The sequence below is a fragment of the Desmodus rotundus genome, chromosome 2 (assembly GCF_022682495.2).
Source record: "Desmodus rotundus isolate HL8 chromosome 2, HLdesRot8A.1, whole genome shotgun sequence".
Lineage (NCBI taxonomy): Eukaryota > Metazoa > Chordata > Mammalia > Chiroptera > Phyllostomidae > Desmodus > Desmodus rotundus.
Genome location: NC_071388.1, coordinates 50984997 through 51007591, shown reverse-complemented (window position 1 = coordinate 51007591; position 22595 = coordinate 50984997). Strand labels below are relative to the sequence as shown.

Genomic DNA, 22595 nt, shown 5'->3' with positions numbered 1-22595 from the left:
GCGCTGCTCCAGTGGCTTCTAAGTTCCTCCCCATGGCCATCAAAGCCCTGTGAGGTCTGACCGCTGCCAGCCTTCCTGCCTCATGGTGGGCCACCCCCCTTGGTCAGCGTGTTCCAGGCACACTGGCCTTGCTGTCCCTCCAGCATGCCAGTGCTCTTCGCTGCCCCATGGAATTGGCCTTGGCTGTGACCCTGCCTGTAATGTTCTCCACTGAGAGCTTGAGTTGCTGGATCCTTCCACCATTCACATGTCATCCAGTACCGATGTCATCTTCTCAGGAGGACGTCCATTGCTCTTTTCATTTTCCTCAGAACACTTCATCAGCATAGAGATTACCTTGTTAGTTTTTTTTTGTTGTTTAATGTTTTATTGTCTATCTCTTCCTGACTACAATTTAGCTCTGAAAAAGCAGGGGCCCTGTCTTATTCTTCTTCATGTCGCCCGTGCCTAGCCCTATGCTTGGCACATAATGGGTATATAATATCTGATGAATGAATGAATTGAGAAATATAGAAACACTGAGAAGAGGAAGTTTTGAGGAGTGTCTCGATTGTTAACCGCTGTATAGTAAGCCATCCCCGAACTTAGTGGCTTGAGAATGGAAATCAGCTAGCCCCACACTCAGCCTGGACATGAGAATATAAACCATATCTTATTGCTTATATGAACACGACTTTGTGCTATTTCTCTGTCTTCATTAGCAGAACTTTAATATTCCTCTACCATCATTGGTATGACTTTATTTGTTTAGGAGTCTCCTACCCAGGAAAATGGTTTGCCTGTCCACTAAAGGAACTTATCATCAATTCTTCAATGGGAAACACCAACAGTTTGTGCTCCAAGATTCTTTGAATTCCTCTGCTGGAAATCCCTTGCCTTGCTGTTTCCACGCATCTTGGATTGTTACACGGTGATTCTTGCCCCATTCGTATCACGTGTCTCTAATGAAACACTGCCTTAAACCAAGCTTCTAGTTACAAATAAATTCTGATCTCATCTTCCCCCCTTGGAGACACTGACAAAGCTTTGCCACATGGTGATCTCCCTTACCGCAGTAAACAATAAACAGCTTTGTCTCATCAACAGGTTGCGTTAGTTTTCTTTGGAAGCTAGCCTGATAGATTGAAAATAATAGCCATTCTATTACCTCTCCTCATTCTGCACGTTGCCTGGGCTCAGCTGGGCAGCTCTTCTGCTCCATGTGCCACTGGCTATGCCGCAGTGGTCTTGGGACTCCACCAGCTGCAACACCCAGATGGCTCCCTCTCGTGGCTGGTAACTTGGTGGTGATGGCTGGAGGGCCGGGCTCAGCCGGGATGCTGTGATGGCAGGGCCTCTGTGTAGTCTTGAGGTCTCTCCCTCTTGATGTGGCTGCTACTTCCACCCGACCCCACCCCCGATCTCTCCCTCAGTGTAGCTGAGTTCTTACATGGTAGCTCAGGTCTCCCCAATGGGCAAAAGCAGAGGCTGCTGGCCCTTCTTGAGGCCCAGGCCTAGAACTTGCACAGGGGCATCTCTGCTGCTTTCCTTTTGTTCAAACAGTTACAGGGCCACACCAGAATCAAAGCAAGGAGGAAAAACTCTACTTCTTCACGTTGGAAATGGCAATACATTTACCTCCACCTTAATCCACAAGAGAACTGAATTCGGAGTCTTAGATGTTCGTTAGCCATCATGATTGGGGAACAGTGTGGTCAGGCAGAGCCAAGAAGGCTCCCCCTTCTCCTCAGCCCTCAGGCTGAAGCCCTGGGGCTGACCTCAATCCTGCTGCAGGAGCAAAAGAGCCAGCAGTGCTCTGGGCAGCCACAATATGCCAGGCAGGCCCTTGATTGGTCTTAGCAGAGAAAAGCCGCAGATTGCCTCTGTGCCAGTCTAGCTGTGAGAGGCCCGGCAAAGACACTCAGGACTCAGGAACATAATAATTAAATGCTGAGCCAAACTGTACCGAGTATTGGCATAGCCGACATTCGGAAAAGAGAAATATTTTCTCTAAGTTGTGGTCAAAGACTCATTTTAAAAAATACAAACATTTCAGTTAGAAAAGCAGCACAACCACTTTACAGAGTATTTGGAAAATGGGAAAAGGGAAAAAACTCCACCCATAGTCTCCTTCAACACAGCCCCTCTGACAGTTGTGGTGTGTTCCCTCCCAAGCTAATTCTGTGAGTGGGCATTGTTGGGGTACCTGGGAAACTGCTAAGCAGTGGGTGGCTTTTGGGGGTGCTAAGCAGTTGGTGCTTACTCACAGAATTATAGAGGAAATTTCCCAGCCTTTTGCAAAGGGATGCTGTTGGGAGAAATGGACTAGGTCAGGGCTTTTCCTGGGTCTTCTGTCTGCTCATCAAACCAATGTGCCCAGCCTGAGCAAGTGCAGTGTGAGTAGTCTCCAGGCGCTCTGTAGAAGGCAGGCCTCAGTGAAGCCCTGGTGGGCAAGCAGGTGCACTGGGGTCTGGGGCGCTGCCTAGAGGTAGGAAAAGGAGGAAAGGGAGGGAGGTGAAGAGGAAGGGAGTACAAGCAAAGAAAAAGGTTGCCTCTGGGTGCGGGGGGAGTGCAATATGCTCAATAGATTTGTTTACTTGCCTACTTATTCAACAGAACATTATTGAGTGCCTACAGTGTGCCAGGCATTGTAAACATCCTAAGGATACAGTGTGGCCATGAAGGAAAGCTCTCAGTCCATGGGATGAGCAGACCGATGGGGGAAAGACCAATGGTGGCACAGGAAATTGTGAGAACACCACAAAAATGTTCAGAGGGAAGAGGCTGGGGCAAGGCTTCTGGGGAGGTAGAGTCTGAGGTGAGAGCTGACGGCTGCTAACCAAGTGGACTGGAGACGGTGCTGGGGACAGGGGAAGTTTTACCAGGTGGAAGAAAACGTAAATACAAAGCTGAGATATTTTGGGGGAAAAGAAGAACTGAAGCAGATAAAATTCTAGACTGGACATCTGAAGCCTGGGGTTCTAGTCCTGGCTCAGCCCCTGGTGACACCCAGGTGGGGTCTTGAGATGACTGCTCTCAGCACGTTCCCTCCTCCGTCATCCATACACTGTGGCCCCCACTGGACTATGAGCCCCTTGAAGGCCTTTCACGCTTCGCTGATATAGAATGAACAAATTGATGTGAAGCTCACCACTGCCCCAGACCCCCATGTCTTTGGTGGGGCCACAAAGGGGCTGATTGAGTAATCTCTGAATTAGCATCTACCTCAGATCTTTAAAGTACTTTGTGAACTGTACAGAAGTTTTTAGTAATTGTATTTATCATAAAACAGCAGCAAAGGCACTGGCCCTACTATGGCCCTGGGCCCCACGGTGGGCCATTTATAAACACGACCCAGACTGGCCAGAGGTACCATTTGCCACCTCCACTGACTGGGCCTGCAAAATCAGGTGGAGTCCTTGCTTCCTTTGACTTCTTGGCTTCAAGAGTCTCCTCTTCAGTGAGGCCTCCCCTGACTACCCCTTCTGAATTAGACCCCAGTCCCACTTCAGTCCTGTTCTATCACAGCAGCCCACTTCACTTTCTTTATGGGGTTTACCCTAAGTTGACATTCTGCCCTTCACTTATTTATTTTCTTTTCTATTTTCTTCTCCATGGTTGGAACATGTACTGCCTGAGAGCTGAGGCCTTGCCTGTCTTGTCTGTTGGACAAACTCTGGTGCCTGGAACAGTGTCTGGCCCAGAGTAGGCACTGCATTAACCCCCAGTGAGTGACTGACCAGCCAGCCTGCACTGGGAGCTGCTTTGTGGGTCAGTGATCCACGCTGGCACAGAACACCCCTTACCTCTGGTGCTGCGTCCTGAGCTGCAGGTACCCTGAACAAACTGTAGCATCTCTTCTAAAGAAACCCCTCAGGTGATACATGGTCATTGTGATTTATCACAAAATTGGAATGCAAGACACCAGCAGTCACGGACAGGAAAGAAAAGCCCAAACAAATTATATCTGGAAAATCCATGACTGGCTACAGAGACCGCACTGATTTCATTGCAAATAGCCACACGTATTGTCGGCTTTGCTGGTGTGCCCGTCCGTTCCTACAGCTGGTGCTTCGGAACCGCTTGCTACGGCCTCACGTGCTTTTTACCCACTGGTTTCTGTGGGTCACGGTGGCACTCATTCACCTATTAAAGGACCGCTCTTTTTCAAAGCAGCCACACAGTTAAGATCTTCAAAACCTGATACTTTTCTCTTAAGATTTATTTTCCCATTCTTACTATAAAATTTGTGATTCTGAAAAATTCTTGGTAATTCTTTTGTGCTGATGATCATTAATCTTTATGTTTAAAAAAAAAAAGAGCTTGCCTTCGACTGCATTAATTCCTATGCCACTGGGAAACAAGAAGAAGGAAAGTCCCTGCAGTTCGCACGCCCTGAGAGATTTTATTTATGAGTGTTAAGGCCGCAAAGCAGGGGTGAGGAGAACAGATTTCAGCTGCTCCCCATTGGTTCTGGTTATATCTGCAGCACAAGTGCAGGGCCTGTGGAGACTGAGTCCAGGCTTATTTGCCCTGGGCAGTGGCAGGGAAGAGGAAATCACGTGACCAGATTGGTAGGCTTCAGAGAGGTGGGCTCAGGCCTGTCCAGTCGCACGGAGAATGAGGGAAGTATGTTACTACAGCCAGTATGTCAGTTCCAGAGACTCACCTCTGCCACCTTCCCAGCTGTCCCCTTGGCCAAGCCACTTTGAAACTAATTACCCATGTTTGCCACGAGGGTAACAATTATTTGGGGATCAAATGAGATGATGCTTATGAAGGCATTTAGTGAACCTTAAGGTTTTACTCAAATGCCAGTTGTTATTTTTATTAACATCCTCCTTTTTACTATACTAGTAATATATATAGCTTCCTGAGTGACTTCTGGATGGCAGGCACTGTGCCATGTGTCCGGAGTATAGAAAGAATACGTCACTTTCACTGCCCGAACTTGCACAGTCTGGGTTGGGGAAGACAGGTTAACAGTCACTATGCTCCAGTATCATCAGTGCTGTGTCATGTGCCTCAGGAGGGCTCAGGAGGGCTGGGGAGAGATCGGAGCAGGGAGCAGGGAGCCGAAGCCATCAGGATGGGCCCCTGGAAGCAGGTGAACTGATCAGTGTTTTGAAAGACACGTAGTGTGGGGAGGGGAGTGTCCCTGGAAGAAGCGGGACACTTCCAGCACGGGGACAGTGTGTGGGAAGGGGTAGATGCCAGGTAGAGCACGGAGGGCTCCGGCCCGGGAGCAGCTCTGCATGTGGATGGAACGTGGATGGGATGTGGCTTCCTCGTAGGGAATAAGGCAGGAGGCAAGGCCAGAAGCAAACTGCACGTGTTTCTCCAGTTTGGGAGGTAACAGGAAACCTTTGGAAATTTTCTCACAGCCGCATGATTGTTTGGATGTGTGACTGGACCACAACTGATAGATTGGAAGGCAGCAAGACTGAAGGCAAGGGGGTCAGTCTGGAGAAGGTGAAAGCAAAAACCCCCAACTCCTGCACAGAGGCAATGGCAATGGGGGTTGAGATTCAGAAGACAGGGAAGCCTGGTAGTTTCTGGTGACCTGTGAGATTGCAGGGAAAGACAGGTGGTAGAGTTGAGAAAGACACATTGAGCGTGGGAAACAGGCGTAAGGTACCTCGTAGTGATGGGAACCAGGGTCATGAATTGAGTTTGAAACATACTGACTTGCATGCAGAAATGTCCTGGGAGCCGTTGGGTCCATGGTTTGGGGCTCAGGAAAGAATTCCGGACTGAAGACACCAGATTTACCGGTGTTCTCCATGAAGATGCCGATCACCGCCATGGGGGGCTGAGTGTCGAGAGAAAGAGGATGTACAGAGTTTCAGGGACCATGACCTTCATGGAGTGGGCAGAAGGAAAGAATCCACGATGGATGTTGAAAAGTTGCCAGAGAGGTTGGAAGAAGTCAGGAGAAGGAGGTACCACAGGGGCTAAGGAAGTAGGAAATTTCAAGGATAGATTTTGCACATGGTCAAAACCTCACACATGCCAGCAGGGGAAAGGACAGGAAGGTAATCATCTGGTTTGTTCACTGAGTGGCCCTGGCCAGAGCATGTCAGTGGAGAGGTGGTTACAGAAGCCTTGCCTCAAGGGTAGACGTCAGAGACGTGAGGCAGTACAGGCTGTGAGCGAGATTTCAGGAGTCCTCGGTGAGAAGGCGGCAGAGAAGTTGCAGGTAGAGAGAGGTCCAGGGTTGGAGACGTTGTCTCTCAAAAACTGTAGAGAAATAAGTGTGTTTATATGCTGAGGAGAAAAGTAGAAAAGGTAAGGCAGGTTGAAAATTCAGGAATAAAAGCAGATGTTTTGTGGGCCACCGCCCTGATGGAGCACTGTCCCGGAGAAAGGAGAGAAAGAGAGAACCAGGTGAAGGTAAGCCAAAGGGAGAAGTCAGAGGATGACAAGGACCAAAAAGCTAATGAGTGGGAGAGCTGGATGGCATGGGGACAGGTTTTGACTGGAGGAAGGAGAAGCCCTGTTTTAGCAAGGCCGTGGGGAGGCAGACATGTCCTCACGCTCCAGCCCCCTGCTGCACTCCCTGGTCCATGGTGCCCGTGCCCCATAGGCCCAGGTGCAAACCCCAGCTCATAGTACCCCACCCAGGCACCTACACCCCCCATGCCCCTATAGCTGCTCCCCACCTTACTCACACACAGGATGGGGAAATTGAACAGTCATTGATCCAGCAGGCTCAAAAGAAAGGCAGAACCAGGCAATGAGGGGGTTCATACGGACACTGCAGGTACAGCGGCATTTATTAAAAACAGAACGAGTTTCCACAGAGTCCAGTTAAAAGTCTGAGGAGGGACCCATCAGATTAGGGAAAGCACGGAGCTGAGATCTGGACCTGTGGCTAGAGGTTTTATGTTAAACAAGAAAACATGGCTTTTTAAAAATTAAGTTGAATTTAGCCCAGTGTCAGTTTAGCAACCGATTGCTGTATCTCAACACAATGGACTGTTTAAAAGTCAACTTCTATTTTTAAGCCAGGGTAGGTGTGTAAATGCAACGATAGCCTTAGGTCTTTGAAATGGGAGCTATGCAAATATTTAAGGCAAAAACAACACTTTAAGTTATTCTTTTTGAATTGCTCCCAGCATTAAACTGTTTCAAAGTATCTCTTCTTTGGATGGATACTACCTGTTTTGAAATTAAAATGAAATCTCAAAGAGATCACACTAAAGTAGTCTCAGAAATTCTCTGCATGATCATGCATTATGTCCCCCTCCAATCTGGGCCACCCCGTCTCACCCCGCTCCCCAACTCCAAATGAAGAAAACAAAAATAGCACAAACAAGTCTTTGGTTTCAGGGTTCTTTAGAGACTTGCTCTCCCCTGCAAGGCATTAATGGCCAATTCCATAATTACTTTGCTTTATAGAGTTTTAAGAGAAATACCTATTGGATCCTAAAAGATTCTATTTGTATGAAAATAATCATCTGGGTCCTAATTATGGGACAGAAGACAGGGAACAATTCCTGTGTCCTGAAGAATATTTGTTCTTCACAAATCTGGGGTGTGTGAAGTTTTATATCCCATCCCTGACCCTAGATATGTACTAGGTATTCTCGAATATGAAGAAATGCCTTTAGCACTTTTATACTTACTTTTACCCCTTAATGTCACATATGGCAGTTGCTTCTGAAACTGATTTGACATGGCCTTTGCCTTCTCCTGGCCCTGTTACGGAATAATATGCCTGTTTTACATTTCGATGCCTTAGAGACAGATTTTATGGCTCAGGTAAGAACTGATGGAAGAGAACTGCGTGGCAGAAACCATGACGTTATGGGTGGTGGTATTTGTCAATATCAGTAGTTTTTCTCTAGACTGGGGTTTTTTTTGTTTTTTTTTTAGAAACTGGATTTATAAATTTCAGGTCTCCCATTGATGACTAAACCAGTAGTTAGTTAAGCATGAAACCGGATCACATTTGTGAATAACCGAATAGTAAGTTACAAATAGTGTTCCTGAACATCACTCTCATTAAGTGATACTTGCAATTCTCAGGGGAAAAATGCATTGATCCCTGCCTGACCAAAGACAAATTTCAACTGAAAATATATCCAGACATAAGAAGAATAGTGACAGGAAAGCCTGGCTCGTAACTCAGACTGAGATTATTTACTTGGACTGCAATTATGGCTCCTCTTGTTCTTACCCTAAAGAAAGATTTGTAGTATAAATAATATGGCAAGAGCCATGTTTAACCTGCTTGAGAAAAATACATTCTTTAAGTGAATTTAATGCATTAGTTTTATGAGAGCAAGTGGTTTTGTAAACTGTGAATTCAGACCCACTACAGGTATTTGCAAAGTTTAGTGCTTTTCCTATTGGATATTTAAAATTCAGAGTTCTCACTAACTCAGACTGACATTCTTGTACAAGTAGACTAATTCAGCAAGTGCATCAGTGGAAAAACTCTAGCCAGTTGGGGAAATATGTTTCCTCAGTGGAAAGAGTCCTGATAGCAATAGATCACATTCTCTTTTCAGGAAAGAAGTGGTCAAATGCAAGGCTGGGGGGAGGCGGGGCAGGGCAGGCGGTGGTGGGGTGGGGAAGACATTTTTCAGTATGAAGAGGGAAAGTGATGGTATTTTTAACTCTTGTTATTCTGTTTTCCAAATAAGATAACAAGATAGTACAGCAAAGGATAGGGTCTTGGTATCAGATTTGTGAGCAAATCCTGTCCGATGCAGGCTTCCTTGGATGTGCCACACAGTAGGCACAGTTCTCACTAACATGGCAGATCTCCAAGAATCTAATGTATTGCCCTGGGTGGTGTGGCTCAGTAGACTGAGTGCCAACCTGAGGACCGGAAGGTCACTGGTGCGATTCCCAGTCAGGGCACATGCCTGTGTGCCGACCAGGTCCCCAGCTGGGGGCAAGTGAGAGGTAACTAATTGTTTTTCTCATGCATTGATCTCTCTCTTCCTCTTTTTCTCCCTCCTTTCCCCTCTCTCTAAAAATACATTAAAAATAGCTTTTTTAAAAAAAAGAATCCTACGTGTGACCTATTTTCCTACAACAGTGGAACTACAATGTCCATCCCTCAGGTCTGTTTCTACTTCTTTAACTGCAGGTGAAAATACTTGGCTGTAAAATCATCCTTGGACTTGGTTGAAAGTTTTGAAATATGCCCAATATAGGTTCTTACAGCCACAGAACATGTGTAAAACTGTAAGAGGCACATGTAAGCATGCTAAGCAAAGAGCATCACTGACTGTAGAGTTGAAAAGGACTTCCGGTCTAAACTTCTCACGGTGTCGGAGACTTATGGGGACTTGTTCAGCACCTTACAGGTAGTGACCAATTTGCAGCCAGGATGTTGTGACTCTGGTCGAGTTCCTTGACCACATCAAGGTGACATGCTGACTCAGAAAATATTAGCATTGTAAAATGATTAATCTTGAAATTAACCACTTGACAATAACTTTTCTCAGGTGGAATTTGACTAATTATTTACTGTCCCAGCAATTTCTGTGGTTGCAAAAATTCACAAAGACTCATTATGATTTGGGGGATCAAAAAGTTACCGGTTATGCTGTGTGACCTTCTTTTGTACCACCATACACACCACACTACTCTTTTATGGCACTTGACACAGAGTAGTTCCTTTTTTTTTTTTTTTTACTAGTCTGTCTTGCCTACTAGATTGAGAGCTTTACAGCTACAGAGATCCTGCCTTTCTTCTCCCGGTCCAATAATTATGGAATGAATACATGAGATTCAGATACTAAGGAAGAAGCAGTGATGCTTTCACATGAGGCCTGGTGCAATTACAAGCAGGTCCTGAAACGACCCGGCAAAGACCGGGGCTGGCTTTCTTGTTTGATGAACAAACTTCACCATGGTTCTTTAGAAATCCTAACAGCTGACACATACTGAGGGCTTACGTGCCAAGCACCATTCTTTTTTTTAAATGTTTTATGAGCATTTACCCGTTTCATCCTCACACCCTATGAAACACAACCTGAAGAGCCCGAAGTTCCGAGTGTGGCACAGTTACAAAGCTGAGGCCCAGAGAAGTGAAGTAATTTGCCTTGGTTTTACAACCTAAGCAATCAGAAGCCATATTATGTGCTTTTAACCCCTACGCTATATTGCACAAAGCCAAGGTCTGATGCAGACAACTTACCCTTCTCTTTTTGATCTCTAAGCCATTTTATGTATTTGAAATTTGAAATATATCACAAGCAAACTTCCCCAAATTTCATTTCCCCGAACTGGACCTATTTGCGTTTTCCTTCACCTTCCCATTCCTATCTCTTCCTGTTGAGCTCATCTTTCATCTCTCGGCTTCAAGTGTCAACTCTGAAAAACTTACCTGGTTTCCTCTCAAATCAGAGTTAATCTCTGTGCTGAGGTGCTCTTTGTTTAAACTTCACCTTTGGCACTTACCACGTCGTGCCCGGGATGAGTCACTTGAGTCTTTCCCCAGCTAAACTGAGAGCTCTGCAAAGGCAGGGGCTGTGTTGGAATGACTGGCTGTGTCAGGGCTTGCTGGGCACCTAGTAGGTGCTCGGGTTTTGAGAAATGAGGTTCTTGTTCTGAGGTGTCCAGAGCTGCTGTCTGGTGACACTGTCTATTTTGGGATGACTCTGTGGGCTGGGATGCCCTTGTCCTGGCCCCCACCCTCCCTGCCTACTCCCGCCCAGGCCTGGCCTGAGCCCTGGCAGCGCTCTGCAGGCCGCGAGGGCCTCTGGTGCTCTGACACTGGCCTCCGCCCAGTTTCCCGGCTTCTAAATGCGGCCCGGAGCTACCGGGAGAACTGGAAAAACACTGGCAGGCCGCCCCACCCCCAGGCCCCGGCGGGGCCGAGCGGCCGCATTTCTGCGGCTCGGGCCTGCTGCTTGGGAGGCGCTGGGGCCTGGGGCGGGGGAAGCGGGGGAGGCGGCCGGGCGCGGGCGGCTGCCTGCCTGTCAGCGGGAGCGGGCGCGGGCTCGTGTGTCAGCGGCTCCCTCCTCCCTCCTCCCCCCCGCCGCCGCCCGCCCGCCCGCCCGCCGGGCCTCCCGGCCTCCCGCCGCCGCCGCCGCCCGCTCCCCCCGCGGCCTGGCAGGCTGCCGGCTGCACAGGCGGGGGTTCGCGCCGTTCTCACGACCTCTCAGGTTGCCTGAGCTCATCTGGGAGCTATTCATTTCCTGCCAGAAAGCAGCCGGGCCTGCTAAGCAAACCACCTTGGCCGCAGGGCCGCCGGGGCTGGCCCGGCGTGGCCGCCCTGGCCTGCTCCCGCCCGGGCCGCGGGCCCCGGCGGCCTCCCTGGAACCCCCGGGCCGCCCCGGCGGGCGCGCGGCGGGGGTAGCTCGGCCGCCCATCTGGTTGCACTTAGGAGCCGGGGAGGAAGCTAGCAGCGAGTTGTTGCCGGCCAAGGGGTGTGGGAAAAGTTAATTGACTTTAATGACAGGTTTCCCGGGACGGTGGTGACGCTGAGGGGGTCCAGCTTTAACCCCTGGATCCCCACTGCGGAAACACGGGGGGTGGAATCGGGAGCGAGGAGGGGGCGCACCTCCGCGTCGCGCTTATTCACCATTTGGGGCATGTTCCCTTCTGGACTGAGAAGAACCCCTCTTCCACTTCAGTGCCTTTCCTGCCCGGATGCTGGGGACTAAGGGGGCCGGAGCCCCGGAGGGTCCCCATTGAGAGGCTAATGCGACAGGCGGCCGAAGCCCGCGGCCCACCCGCAGACGCCCGGGGAATTTTGCCTTATCTTCAGGAGCCATCGGCACTGCGGGGGGCGAGGGAGGGGGCTGCTGGGTGTGTCCCGAGGCGGTATAATTAGTCCAGGTCCCAGGGATCCGGGTGAGGGTGGGGCAGGATTGAAGTCGTCTTTGAAGCTTTGCCTCTCCCCCAGCTAATGACTCCAGGAACAGCCTGGGTGCAGGAGGGCACAAAGACTTAGAAATAAACCCACTCATTGTACAGATGTAGAATTGTCCCCGAGAAGGGAAATGACTCATTCAAAGTGACACAGTGAGTTTAGTGGCATAGGTGGCACAAGAGCCTGAAAAATCCCCATTTGGGGCCTAGGGTCTCCCCTTTTCCCCATATTGTAGAGAAACAAATGTCTAGTAATCTAAACCTATATTTCAGGAGAAAGACCACTTTTAAACTACCAATTATTTTCTAATGGACAAATGTTTACTTCTTTTCCTTAAATTTATTACTCGGCTCCCAAGATACCTGTGTACTGTTGATACTAATAAAAATTCACTTTTTCTCTGCACAGGGAAAGACAAAGAGACTTAGTTTAAAGTTGGTATAGAGACTGCACTGGCGTGTGTGAGTTTTTAAGAATATAAATGTACTTTTATAAAAATGAGACTCGATGTCTCCATTATTGCTGCCAGGACAGTTAAGGTCTTCTAGAGGGGACAGAGGCTAGGTTTACCAAATGAAGTATTTGAGCTTGGTTTGGGCGTCTTAATAGAGCAATTGTTATTATGTGTGTGTTTAAACAGGGGAAGTCTTGCAAAAATATGATAAAGAAGTGTGTGTATGTGTATTTCTTTGGAAGGAGGGTGTGTTGGACTCCCTTCACACACACAAAATGAGGCAAGTAGGAGCCACATTTGAAAAGGTATCTTTTAAACCTCTCCCTCTGCGTCTGAAGCTGGGCGGAAGGTACCTGAGTAGAAAACTAAGTGCTGTCTGCTAGATCATTCCTGTGATAGAGCTGCTCTCCACACTGGCCTGTGGGAAAGGCCAGATCAGGCAGGGGAGAGGTAACGCTTTTGAAACAAGACAGAAAATCGTTGGCTTTATCTTTGTTGGGAAGGCTTCAAAGATTGATCTCTCCCGCCTCATCCTTCTCCTCCCAGAAGCCGTTCTAAAGGAAGGGGGGTAGGGGGAGTGAGAGGAGGCCGGCGGGAGGGGCCTGGCAGGGGGGAGGGCTGGCCGGCGGTGAGGGAGGAGGGCGCGCCCGCCAGACCCACAGCGCGGCTGATGTGTCTGGTCTCGTAGGGCTCGTGGTTTTCATTTCCCCAACACCTGGATGCAGTCAAACACCTGGCCAAATCTGACAAAATCTGACAAGCCTTTGTGATGGGATTTGGAAGAAATTCCCTGCAGATCCTGGCACAGTTTAAAGCTGTCCGCTTTGAGTTAGGACTTGTTAAGGAGGGTTATGTGAGCTGAAACCCGAGACAAGCCTTTTGCTCCTATCTGGAGCCCACATCTTGCCTGGAAATGGGGCATGACCAAGGGAAGGGGTCGCTTGCTGTTTGTATTAAAAGGGGGAAGATGGCCTGTGTGCCTGCCAGCTCAGCCCCCACATACTTTCTCTATTAGAGCCAAGCACAGAAACTTATCAAAAACATATTTCTGGTGTTAATCATCTGGACTCTGGCTCCACATGGGAGTCTTAACTAGCTGTCCCTTGGCAGAAGGAATCTGTTGACCTTCTCAGCTTGCTTGAAGAAGGTGCAGAGAGGCAGTTCAAACTTCTGGATGCTGGTACAAGGGAATGTCTAGCTGAACCTAAGGACTGGCTAATTAAAGGAAGGCCCTAACCCTTGAAGGTTGGAGGCTGTAGCAGTTAAGTGTTTTTCCTTTGGATGTTTGTGATCTACCCCAGGGGAGTAATGCTCAGGAGCCTCCCTTAATGTGACCTGGGCAATGGTACCAGATCCTGTAACTTCAGTCCTGTTCAACCTTCCTCGGAAGGAGCAAGTACACTGAATGACCCACACACCTGTAAGTAAATGTTTGAAATCCTTTCAAAGATTTACCACAAATTGATCAGAAGTCTTATCAGATGGGTTCTTGCAAATTAAATGGAATATGGTCCATGGTGAAATATTTTTTAAAAAATGTTCTTTGAATAACAAGAGCCAACTCCTGAATTCTCAGATTACATGTAATTCAAATTCTGCCATGAACTTTTTTTATATATTCTGAAATAATCAGTTTTAAGACATAAAAGCATTCACTTTTTTCTTTTATTATATTTTCTCAAATAAACTTCCCCAAAGGAAGATATTTTAAGAGCATTTTCAAACATCTTTGGCATCACATAAAAAAGAAATCTCGTGTAAAAAACGAAATGTCATCTGAACTTTTATAATACAAAGGCGCAATCCAATATGAACATATAAAATATATACAAATATAGTGCATGGTCAGTCACTTAATACAGCTCTCTACAAAAAAGTAACTTTTTAGAAATTAAAAAAAAACAAAGTAACCACTTAATCACAAGTCCTCTTCTCTCCCAGAATCCAAGTTCCTGTTTAGTGTCACAAGGGAAGAAAGAGGGGGGTTGGGGAGTTTGGGGGAGGGGTATCCTGAGCCCCTCAGTTCCGCCAGGGCCTCCACATGGAGTCCGCCGTGAGCGAAGGGCCGCTGGAAGGCGACACTGCGTTGGGCCCCACAGAGGTCCCACTGTTGCTGGTGTAAACTGGGATGACGGGACCACTGTGAGCGAAGGCCCCATTGGGGATGAGGAAGGCAAATTGGCCGTCAGGAGCCGGCACCACCTGGAAGCCACCGAACACCTTAGCCGCCTCTCCAGCCGGGCTGCCCAGCTTGCAGGGCGCGCCGCCGGGAGGGGGCGCCGCGCCCCCGGGTATGGGCACCAACGGAGGCGGCGGCGCGAACGGCGCGTGCTGCGGACCGCCGGGTCCTGGCGGGGGCGGTGGCGGCGCTTGCAAGACCGGGTGCGGCTGCCCCGGGTAGGTCATGGCGTTGATCTGGGTCATGCAGTTGGCCAAGTGGCCAAGCAGCCGGGTGCGCACCTCGGTGTTAACGCCCTCGCACGTGGACAGGAAGCGGGTCACCTCGTTCATGCACTCGCTGAAACCCGCGCGGTACTTCCCCAGAACGCTCGGGTCTGTGCTTAGCGCGGCTGCAGGCCAGAAGGATACAGATGGGTCAACGAAAGGCCCCGGCCCCGAGGCCACTGCCTCCGCCCTGGGAGGTCCCCGCGGTGCGCCTCCCTGGCCACTGGGTCGCAGAACTGCCTCCGGCTAGGGCGAGTGGGTTTAGTAAAACCCTGCACTAGTACACACTACCTCGGCGACTTAAGCCGCGGCGCTCCTCTCCATTCCCAGTCGTTCGATTTAAACCGACCTCAGCCCTAGATGTGCTCCCCACAGAGCGTGCGATGTGACCTTGGGTAATGCCCTTCCCCGCCAAACGAACCTCACTTCCCCTTCTGTTAATGAGGGAGGAGGGAGTGCTAAACCAGAAGACCCTCAGGCTCTACGTAGCTCAAAACTGCCACAGTTCTAAGTCCTTTGCTCCCACCCGCTTTCCCCACTGCCAAGCTGCCCGCCGCCCTCGCCGCTGCAACCACTCTCCCTCCCTTTCCGGAACAGTAACAACTTGGAGTTGTGGCTATAAATAAGCCCCAGACCGTGGGAACGTAAGCGTGAGCCAAGGCTGTAAAATGTAGCTGAATGCCTCTCACAACCACGGCGGAAGTCTGGAAGAAATCACCGCCGGGCTAGAAGGACGCCCGCAGAGGGGGACGCGGCAAGCTGCCCTCACCCGTCATCTGTGCCCGCTGCAGGTTCCGGAGGTGCTTCACTGTCATTTCCAGAATGTCTGCTTTCTCCAGTTTGGAATGCCTCGAGCTCTGCACAGAAGAGGAGGCAAGAAAGGCAAGTGAGACCCCTACCAGCAGCCTCAGAGTGCTGGGGGTCCCTCCCATGGCGCCGACCTCCCCCGACCCCAGCTAAAGGGGACCGGCTCTCCCGCCTCAGAATACGTCGTGCTGGCGGGGAAGATCCACCGATTTCATTCTTTGTACCCGAGAAATAGTATTTCATTTTTTGAATTGAAAATAAAGCAGCATTATCCACTTACATCTTTCTTAAGAGCATCCAAAATCAATGTTTTCAGCTGGCTCAGACTTTCATTTATTCTTGCTCTTCGTCTTTTTTCCATGATAGGCTTTGATGACTGTAAAGAAATTAAAAAATAATAAGAGCCCCGAGTTTCCACGGGACCTGCCATTTCACCACCGGGGATTTTTAGGGATAAAAGACCCCCCAACCCCGGCTTAATTTGCTGGGGCTGCAAAGAGATACAGGTACTGCCCTTACCTTTCTGTGCTCAGATGCTGTCTTTGGTTTATCCGGTGTCGTGTTGACACTGGCTGGAGTAGCAGCCACCGGGGACGAGGAATTTTTCTCCATTATATCAGCTGGCATTTTGTTGATTTTTTTAGTCCCTAGAGAATTTTACTTTTGGAGTCCTTCAAACAAAAAAATTGTTTTATGTCCCTTTTACTCGAGACTGTCACAAAACTACTGAGCAAGTGCTGACAGTTTATTATAATATCTTATGGCTACTTGGTAATCGTAGCGCTATTCCAGGACCAAGGAGAGAGGTAGATAGGGGATTCCGCTGTTATCAGCACCAGCTCCGGATCCTGTGTGATCCCCAGGCCCTGGCGGCCTCTATATATATCTGGGACTGCACGCGAACGGCTCGTGTGAAACTTCCCAAACTTTCTTTCCCACAGTAACTTTCAGCCAATGGGAGGAGGAGACACGCGGCACCGCTCGTGGACCGCGCCCCCCCATTGGCCGCCAGGCACAAGGCCTGGCGGCCAATGGCGCGCGCCTGAGCCCGGGGCACCGGAGGCTACAACGTCAATCAAAAGGATTTTAACCCTTTGGTATTATCCCTGCTGGGCTTTGCTTTAGGCAGGATATTTTCGGCATTGATTTTGCTCTAGTCTAGTTTATTTCTTTGGGGGCTAGGGCCTTTGCTCGTTATTTCCTTTCAGATGTGTAATAGAGCTACTAGAGCTGCTTTGACGCTAAAATAAGTTCATTTGAAAAATATTTTTTAAGGTTTAGAAAGAGCTAAAAGATTATACTTGCAATGGTTAAAAGAACAGGAGGAACGTGTGCAAGGGTGTGAGTTACCGAAACTTGTAAGTTATTTCCCGCTCAGACTATACATTGGAGGGGGGATAATGAAAGTCGATCATGCAGGAAAAGGACAAAAAAATTCCTTTTTCTTTTTTGTATGCAGAAAAGGAAAAAAAGAATGCCTTCACCTTATATTTGCAGGTTGTTCAGAGCAAGGTGGTTTTTGATCCCCGCCCCTCATTCCTCTTCAGGAGTTGGGGCTTGGACCGACCCCCTCCCCCCGCTTCCCCAGGAAACAATCAGAATAATGTCCAACTGGGCAGTAAGAAAACAGAATTTCAAATGAAAGATGAACAAGGGGGACTTTGATGGCAATGCCTCAAGGACGCAAGCGCGCCCTCGCCACCCTTTCCTTTCCCACCCGCAGGCTCTCTGTTCTGTGGCACTTAGAGGTGGCAGGTCACGAGGCAGCCTTTTCCCTCATTCTCGCCCCGCGGGAGGAGGGTGCAGTGTTGGCACCCGACGTGCGCGGGCCCTTTAAGAGCTACACCAGCCGAGCTGCAGTTTGACATCAGCCGGCCGGCGAGGGCGCGCCTGGAGCCGGAGCACGTGCCAGGATGTTTTATTGCCGCCGCGGCTGCGGCCGGGCCGGGAGGATGTGTGTGTGCGTGCGTGTGTGAGTGTGTGTGAGCGCGCCCCGGGGGCAGGGAGGCGGGGGGCGGCGGCGGGCGGCGGAGCGCGGGGGCTGGTTCCTGGTCCCCGGGAGAAGCCAAGAAGGTAAATAGCAGCTGCTGTGCTTGAGCCTGGGAAAACTCCGCCCACTGCCCCTGGCCCGGGCTCATTGGCGCGCGCTGCGTGTGGGGTGTGTGTGTATGTGTGTGTGTCCGGGGGGCCCCCTCCTCCAGCCCCCGCCGGGCCAGGAATCCGAGGGGGCGGCGGGCTGGGAGCAGAGCCCCGGCGCTTGCCACCCTTCATCCTCTCCTCCCCCACGCCAAGGTCAGCCCTTCCGGGCGGGGAGCGCACGCCCCAGGGTGGAGAGTGGGGAATTATTCCAACCCCCACTCCACCCCACATTTCAGGCTTGGGGTTTAACTCGACCGAAAGCTTCACTAGCGACAGCCCGGGATGGGGGTGGGTAGGGGCCTTCTTGTTTGCTCCTTGCCCCGCCAGCCCTCCTTCCTTCCCCCCGCGGGGCCTCGGCGCCCGCCGCGGTCACGAGATGCCTGACCGCACTTAGGAAGCGGCCGGGTCAGCCTCCAGCCTCAGCTTGGCGACTGCGGTTAAAGCGGCTTCGCGCCACCCGCCTCTTCCCGGGGTCCAGGGTAGCCGGGCAGCTCCCCCTCACTGCACCCGGGAGGCCGCCGGCGGGCGGCCGGGAGGAGGCGGGCGGCGCGGGCGGCTGCGTGCTGCCGGCTGCCCAGGCCGCGCGCCGGGAGGAGCCGCCGCCGCCGCCGCCGCCGGGTGCCACGTGGCGGGCGCCGGGCCGGGAGCGCCAGGGCTCTGGCGGCGGCCTCCCTGGGGGATTTGCCGCGCAGGGCGGGCGACGCGCACTGGCCCGGCGGGCCAGCCGGCCGCCACCGCTGCCGCTCTCCCTCCCTCCAGCTTGGCTGCCCGGGTCGTCCACCCCCTGTGCCCTTCCCGCCTCCCGGCAGCGCAGCGCGAAGCTCAGGGGCAGCCTAGGCGTCTCGTTTGATGTCGCCCCTTCCTCCTCCCCCTCCCCTTCCCCAGGCTTGGAGGCTGCTGAAGGCCTGGCACACATTTCTCAGACACTTCATTCCTTCCTTCCTCCGAGCTCCCCACTGAGATAATGTTGTAAATGATTTCACCAGATCTCCTCCCTGATGCGATTAAGTGGTTCCTGATTCTGGGTGACCTTGTGCAAGCCCCTCTTTTTCTTTCGTTATGAAACGCCGCTATGCCAAACACTGTTAAACTCCGGGGTTACCACGTTGAGAGATACAGTGACAGCCTACAAGGAGTTTCCAGTCACCTCTGGAGGCAGACAAACCCTGATTTTCTGATTGATGATTAAGTATTCCTCTACTATTCCCTTCTATTAGGGCTTAGATGATGATGGCCAGAGAGATCAGGAGAATCTAAGGGAAACACTAAAGCATACCTGTATGGGCAGCAATTGGCCTACTTGGGGAATACAGGGATGAGTAAGATAGTTATTGCCCTCAGGAAGCCCACAGACTAGAGATGTTATAAGTGCAGCTAACATCTATTTCTCAGTATGTTCCTCTGGTATCTCCTAGGTTCAATCGAGACAGTTAGGTGTCTGCATAGAATTAAAAGGCTGGGGAGGTTTAGGATAATTAAATTACACATAGGTTGGGATGTCCTGGAAAACTTCCTGGAGGAAGTTGTCTGTGCTTTGTATCTTAAAAAATAGGGTTTGAGGCATTGGAAATGTCAAGGGGCTGGGGACCATGAGAGTACCCAGCAGGGACATGGCGTAGAAGGTGTTGACTGTGGAACTTGAGGTCCTCATTCAGGGACATGATATGGAGACCAGGGTGTGTGGCTGGCAGGAGTATAAGAAGGGACTGAAGGAGGAGTCTTGAAGCCATGTCACAAGATCCTTAGACATTTTGCTAAAAGGACTTCGGACTTTAGACAATGGAGAGCTATGAAATGCTCTTGAGCAGAGAAGGGATAAGAGTTCTGTAGAAAGATGGCTCTGGCAAAAATGTGGAGAGTGAGTTGCAGGCTTTGGAGTCAGCCTAGTTAGGAGGTTCCTGTAAAGAAGGTTCCTAAGTGACAGGTGTAGGCTGATACTCACCCGGAAGCAGCTGCCCACAACCAGCTCACGTGGGCATTGACTGTACATTGTCCAATGATCCAAGTGCAGCAGAAACCTGCCTATCCTTTCATGCAATGTATCCCTGCAACTTGGAGTCTAACTAAGGAATCATTGTGACTTTGACCGTATTTACCTTCCAAGTCTCATTTCCACCTTCCAGGACAGCCCTGAAGTCTGCAGCCAAATCTTAGCTCATTGCAGGCTTGATTTACTCACTCTTGCCCCTTGGGTTACTCTCTGGGATTGTGTGTGTGTGTGTGTGTGTGTTTTCTTAACATACTGAGTGGGCTGTGCCCTGTCATGTTCTGAAGAAATGATGAACAACGCCTCCTTTGTTGACCTGCAACCTGGGCCAGTGGGGTAGGACTTTTCTTTCTTATTTTAAACAGATGGAAAAGTGGTGATGACAGAATATTGTCTGTTGCTTTTGAAAATAGTAGAGTTTTCCCGTGTGTTTAAAATCCTCTTGGTGAAAGGTGATGAGCCTATGAAGTTACTCTCCTCTCTGCCATGCAGACTTTGCAAGGTTCTCAAAATGCTTCTGCTTAGCATCTGACTTTTAAAAACAGCCTAAATACTCTGACCCAGATTCTTCCAAGGAACTAAACTTTTCCCAGGGAAGCATGTTAACCCTTTGTAGGTTCCCCCCAAAACTATGAGAGCCGGTTCCTCCAGTAAGCTCTGCTATGGCATTGGCTGCTGTCTGCTCTTGGGCCCTAATTAGCTAGCTGGGTATGCCACCCTCTAGCCCTCTAGAGACTAGTTCTTCTAGCCTCTAGCCCAAGAGCCTTTTTGGGGGCGGGGATCTGACTTGGTCATCTCCTCAGGATTTGGCACCTTAAAGGTGTGTGGAGAATGTTGAATATAGTCAGGTTAGGGTCTTGTTCCTACAGCAGCCTCCTTCAGTCAGATAGTTAATCAGCAGCTCGTTTATGGCCACTTTAGGAGTGCTTAGGCTGGTAGATTGAGCAAATAGCTCGCATACACGCATATTTAGATAGAGGGGTCAGTCAAGTAACCAAAAATTTGCCATGAATTTGTGTCTGGGCCAAACAAACAAACAAAAAACAACCCAGGAAGTTACTGGCCCTCCACCCTAACCATTTAAAAAGAAAGTTCCTTTGCAAATGTGCTTGCAGACTAAATAGGCATTGAAAATAGCACCAAGTTGACACTCTCTCCACCCCTTTTTAAATGGAGAACTAAGCTCCTCAACTCAAGAAGAGACTTTTGGATTTGGAAGGCTCCTCTTATATCGGAGCAGCCTTTATTTTTCAGTCATCCTCCTTTCTCTCTCAAAGCAAAGAGAAAATTGAACCCTGTTTGTCAGCGTTCATTTCTTTGATCCCACTGCGAGACCAGCCACACACCAGGTGTAGTTTCCACTGTGTCATGCCCAGTAAGTTTTCTCCTTCCCCGTTCTGCCCCCCAAAAGGAGAACTCTCTCTGTCTTATTGCTTTACCTGTTTGCTTTAAACTGTAAAATAAATAATGCATCTGTAGTGAGAGTTCCCTTTGTCCTGAGGTATTGGAATGGTTTGCGGGTTTGGTTTAAAGCTACAGAAAGGAGAGAGAGCAAGAGAAGGAGAAAAAAAGGTATTTTGCCTGAGGACTTGCAGCTTTTTTTTTTCCCCCTTTTCCTCCGCTTGACTGACTTTCTCACACTCAGATTCCCTGCAGCCTGCCAGAGACGTGGTCTCTGCCCTGCCAAGAACTATCCTGGGAGAGCTATTGAAAGAGCCCTTGAGTAAGTACACACTGGGCGGATTTTCTCCTCCCCTCGGTACCTGCTCCGCACCTGTACCAGGGAGCAGTCCCACACATATCACCTGATCACAGCCCTTTCAGAGACCGTGAGAAAAATAAAGTCCCGGATAGAAAAGAGATGTTTGTCTTCTCTCCGGGGCTGCAGCCGGCTCCCTGTAGTCAGAGTGCCCAGAAACAGCACATTTCAGGCCGGTTGTACTCATGGCTTTGCCTGCACACGTGCCGCACGGGTGGGTGGGGGCACCCGGAAGGGGAGGGAAGCCCAAGATCACCTTCATAATGACTGCCTCTGTGCCTTCGTTTTCTGGCACCTGCCTGACTGGTAGTTTATGATCCTTTACTAGAATTGTTATTATTCTTCTAGATAAGAGTCCATATGTGTTCGTCACAGCAGAATCCATCACCGGGACGTCCTACCTTAAGGTCCATGGATGAACTCCTGGAGAGCCTATAAAGCCCATGGAACGGAATTCAAAATTGTCTCTCTTTGAATACTTTTTGAAAGAATGAACAAATGTGTTATTTTTTTTTCCTGAGGAAGGGGTTAATAGCTTTCAACAGAGTTTCAAAGCATTTTGTGACCCCAAAAGATTGAGGGGACTGAGCCAGACAGTCTCTACTGACCAGGGGTACTGAGCTTCATAGAAGGCAACGGTCTGGCACGAGGGTCCACAGCACCTTATGCCAGAAGCCAGCTGGGAGCTCTGTCCATCACACCACAGTACTGTGGTCCCGGGTACGGTTAGACTAGGGTGGCTAGCCCTGTGGTGACCACCAAAACCTGGACTGAAAATAGACATGTTAATAAAGACACTGTGAGTTTCCAAAACTCTTGTTTTGTCTCTTAATTCTGAGGCACTGTAGCTGCTCTGGACCCAAATTTTGGGCGGCAAAAGGGATAAGCAAGAAAACCAAGCATGTAGGGAGAGAAGAGGATTCCCTGGAACTTGGGAGCAAGAGTCCTGCTTGCCAGGCAGAGGCATTACAAACAACTGCAACTCTGCGTTCCACCTTCTGAACAGAACTGCCTAGTTGGTTCTTGGCCAAGCTGAGACCTCGGACTGCAAACTGGGGGTGGAGGCGGAAGGCAGAATCTTTCAACATTGGCTAACAGCAGCCTGTCGTGCTTCCAGCCACCCTCACCGCCTCTTGGAAAACTTGACTAGAGCCAGTGAGACCACGGGAATGTGCACTTTCCAGTG

At 49.9% G+C, this 22595-nt stretch overlaps 1 protein-coding gene and 1 long non-coding RNA gene across 3 annotated transcripts; one reads left to right on the top strand and one right to left on the bottom strand.

Moving 5' to 3' along the window:
- Positions 1–13919: 13919 nt before the first annotated feature.
- On the bottom strand, positions 13920–16394 carry HES1 (hes family bHLH transcription factor 1). The gene is made up of 4 exons (XM_053918221.2): positions 16044–16394; positions 15805–15900; positions 15487–15574; positions 13920–14842 (listed from the first exon to the last, which is right to left on the bottom strand). The coding sequence occupies exons 1-4, from the start codon at positions 16149–16151 to the stop codon at positions 14292–14294; spliced, it is 843 nt and encodes a 280-aa protein (XP_053774196.1). The 5' UTR covers positions 16152–16394; the 3' UTR covers positions 13920–14291.
- A 1006-nt stretch (positions 16395–17400) lies between these two features.
- Positions 17401–22222, top strand: LOC112301011 (uncharacterized). 2 transcript variants are annotated; one of them, XR_008426135.2, is made up of 3 exons: positions 17401–17597; positions 21296–21373; positions 21758–22222. It is a non-coding gene; the product is annotated as an uncharacterized lncRNA (long non-coding RNA). The 2 variants fall into 2 exon arrangements; XR_002974446.4 differs by lacking the exon at positions 17401–17597 and adding an exon at positions 17604–19986.
- Positions 22223–22595: the final 373 nt, after the last annotated feature.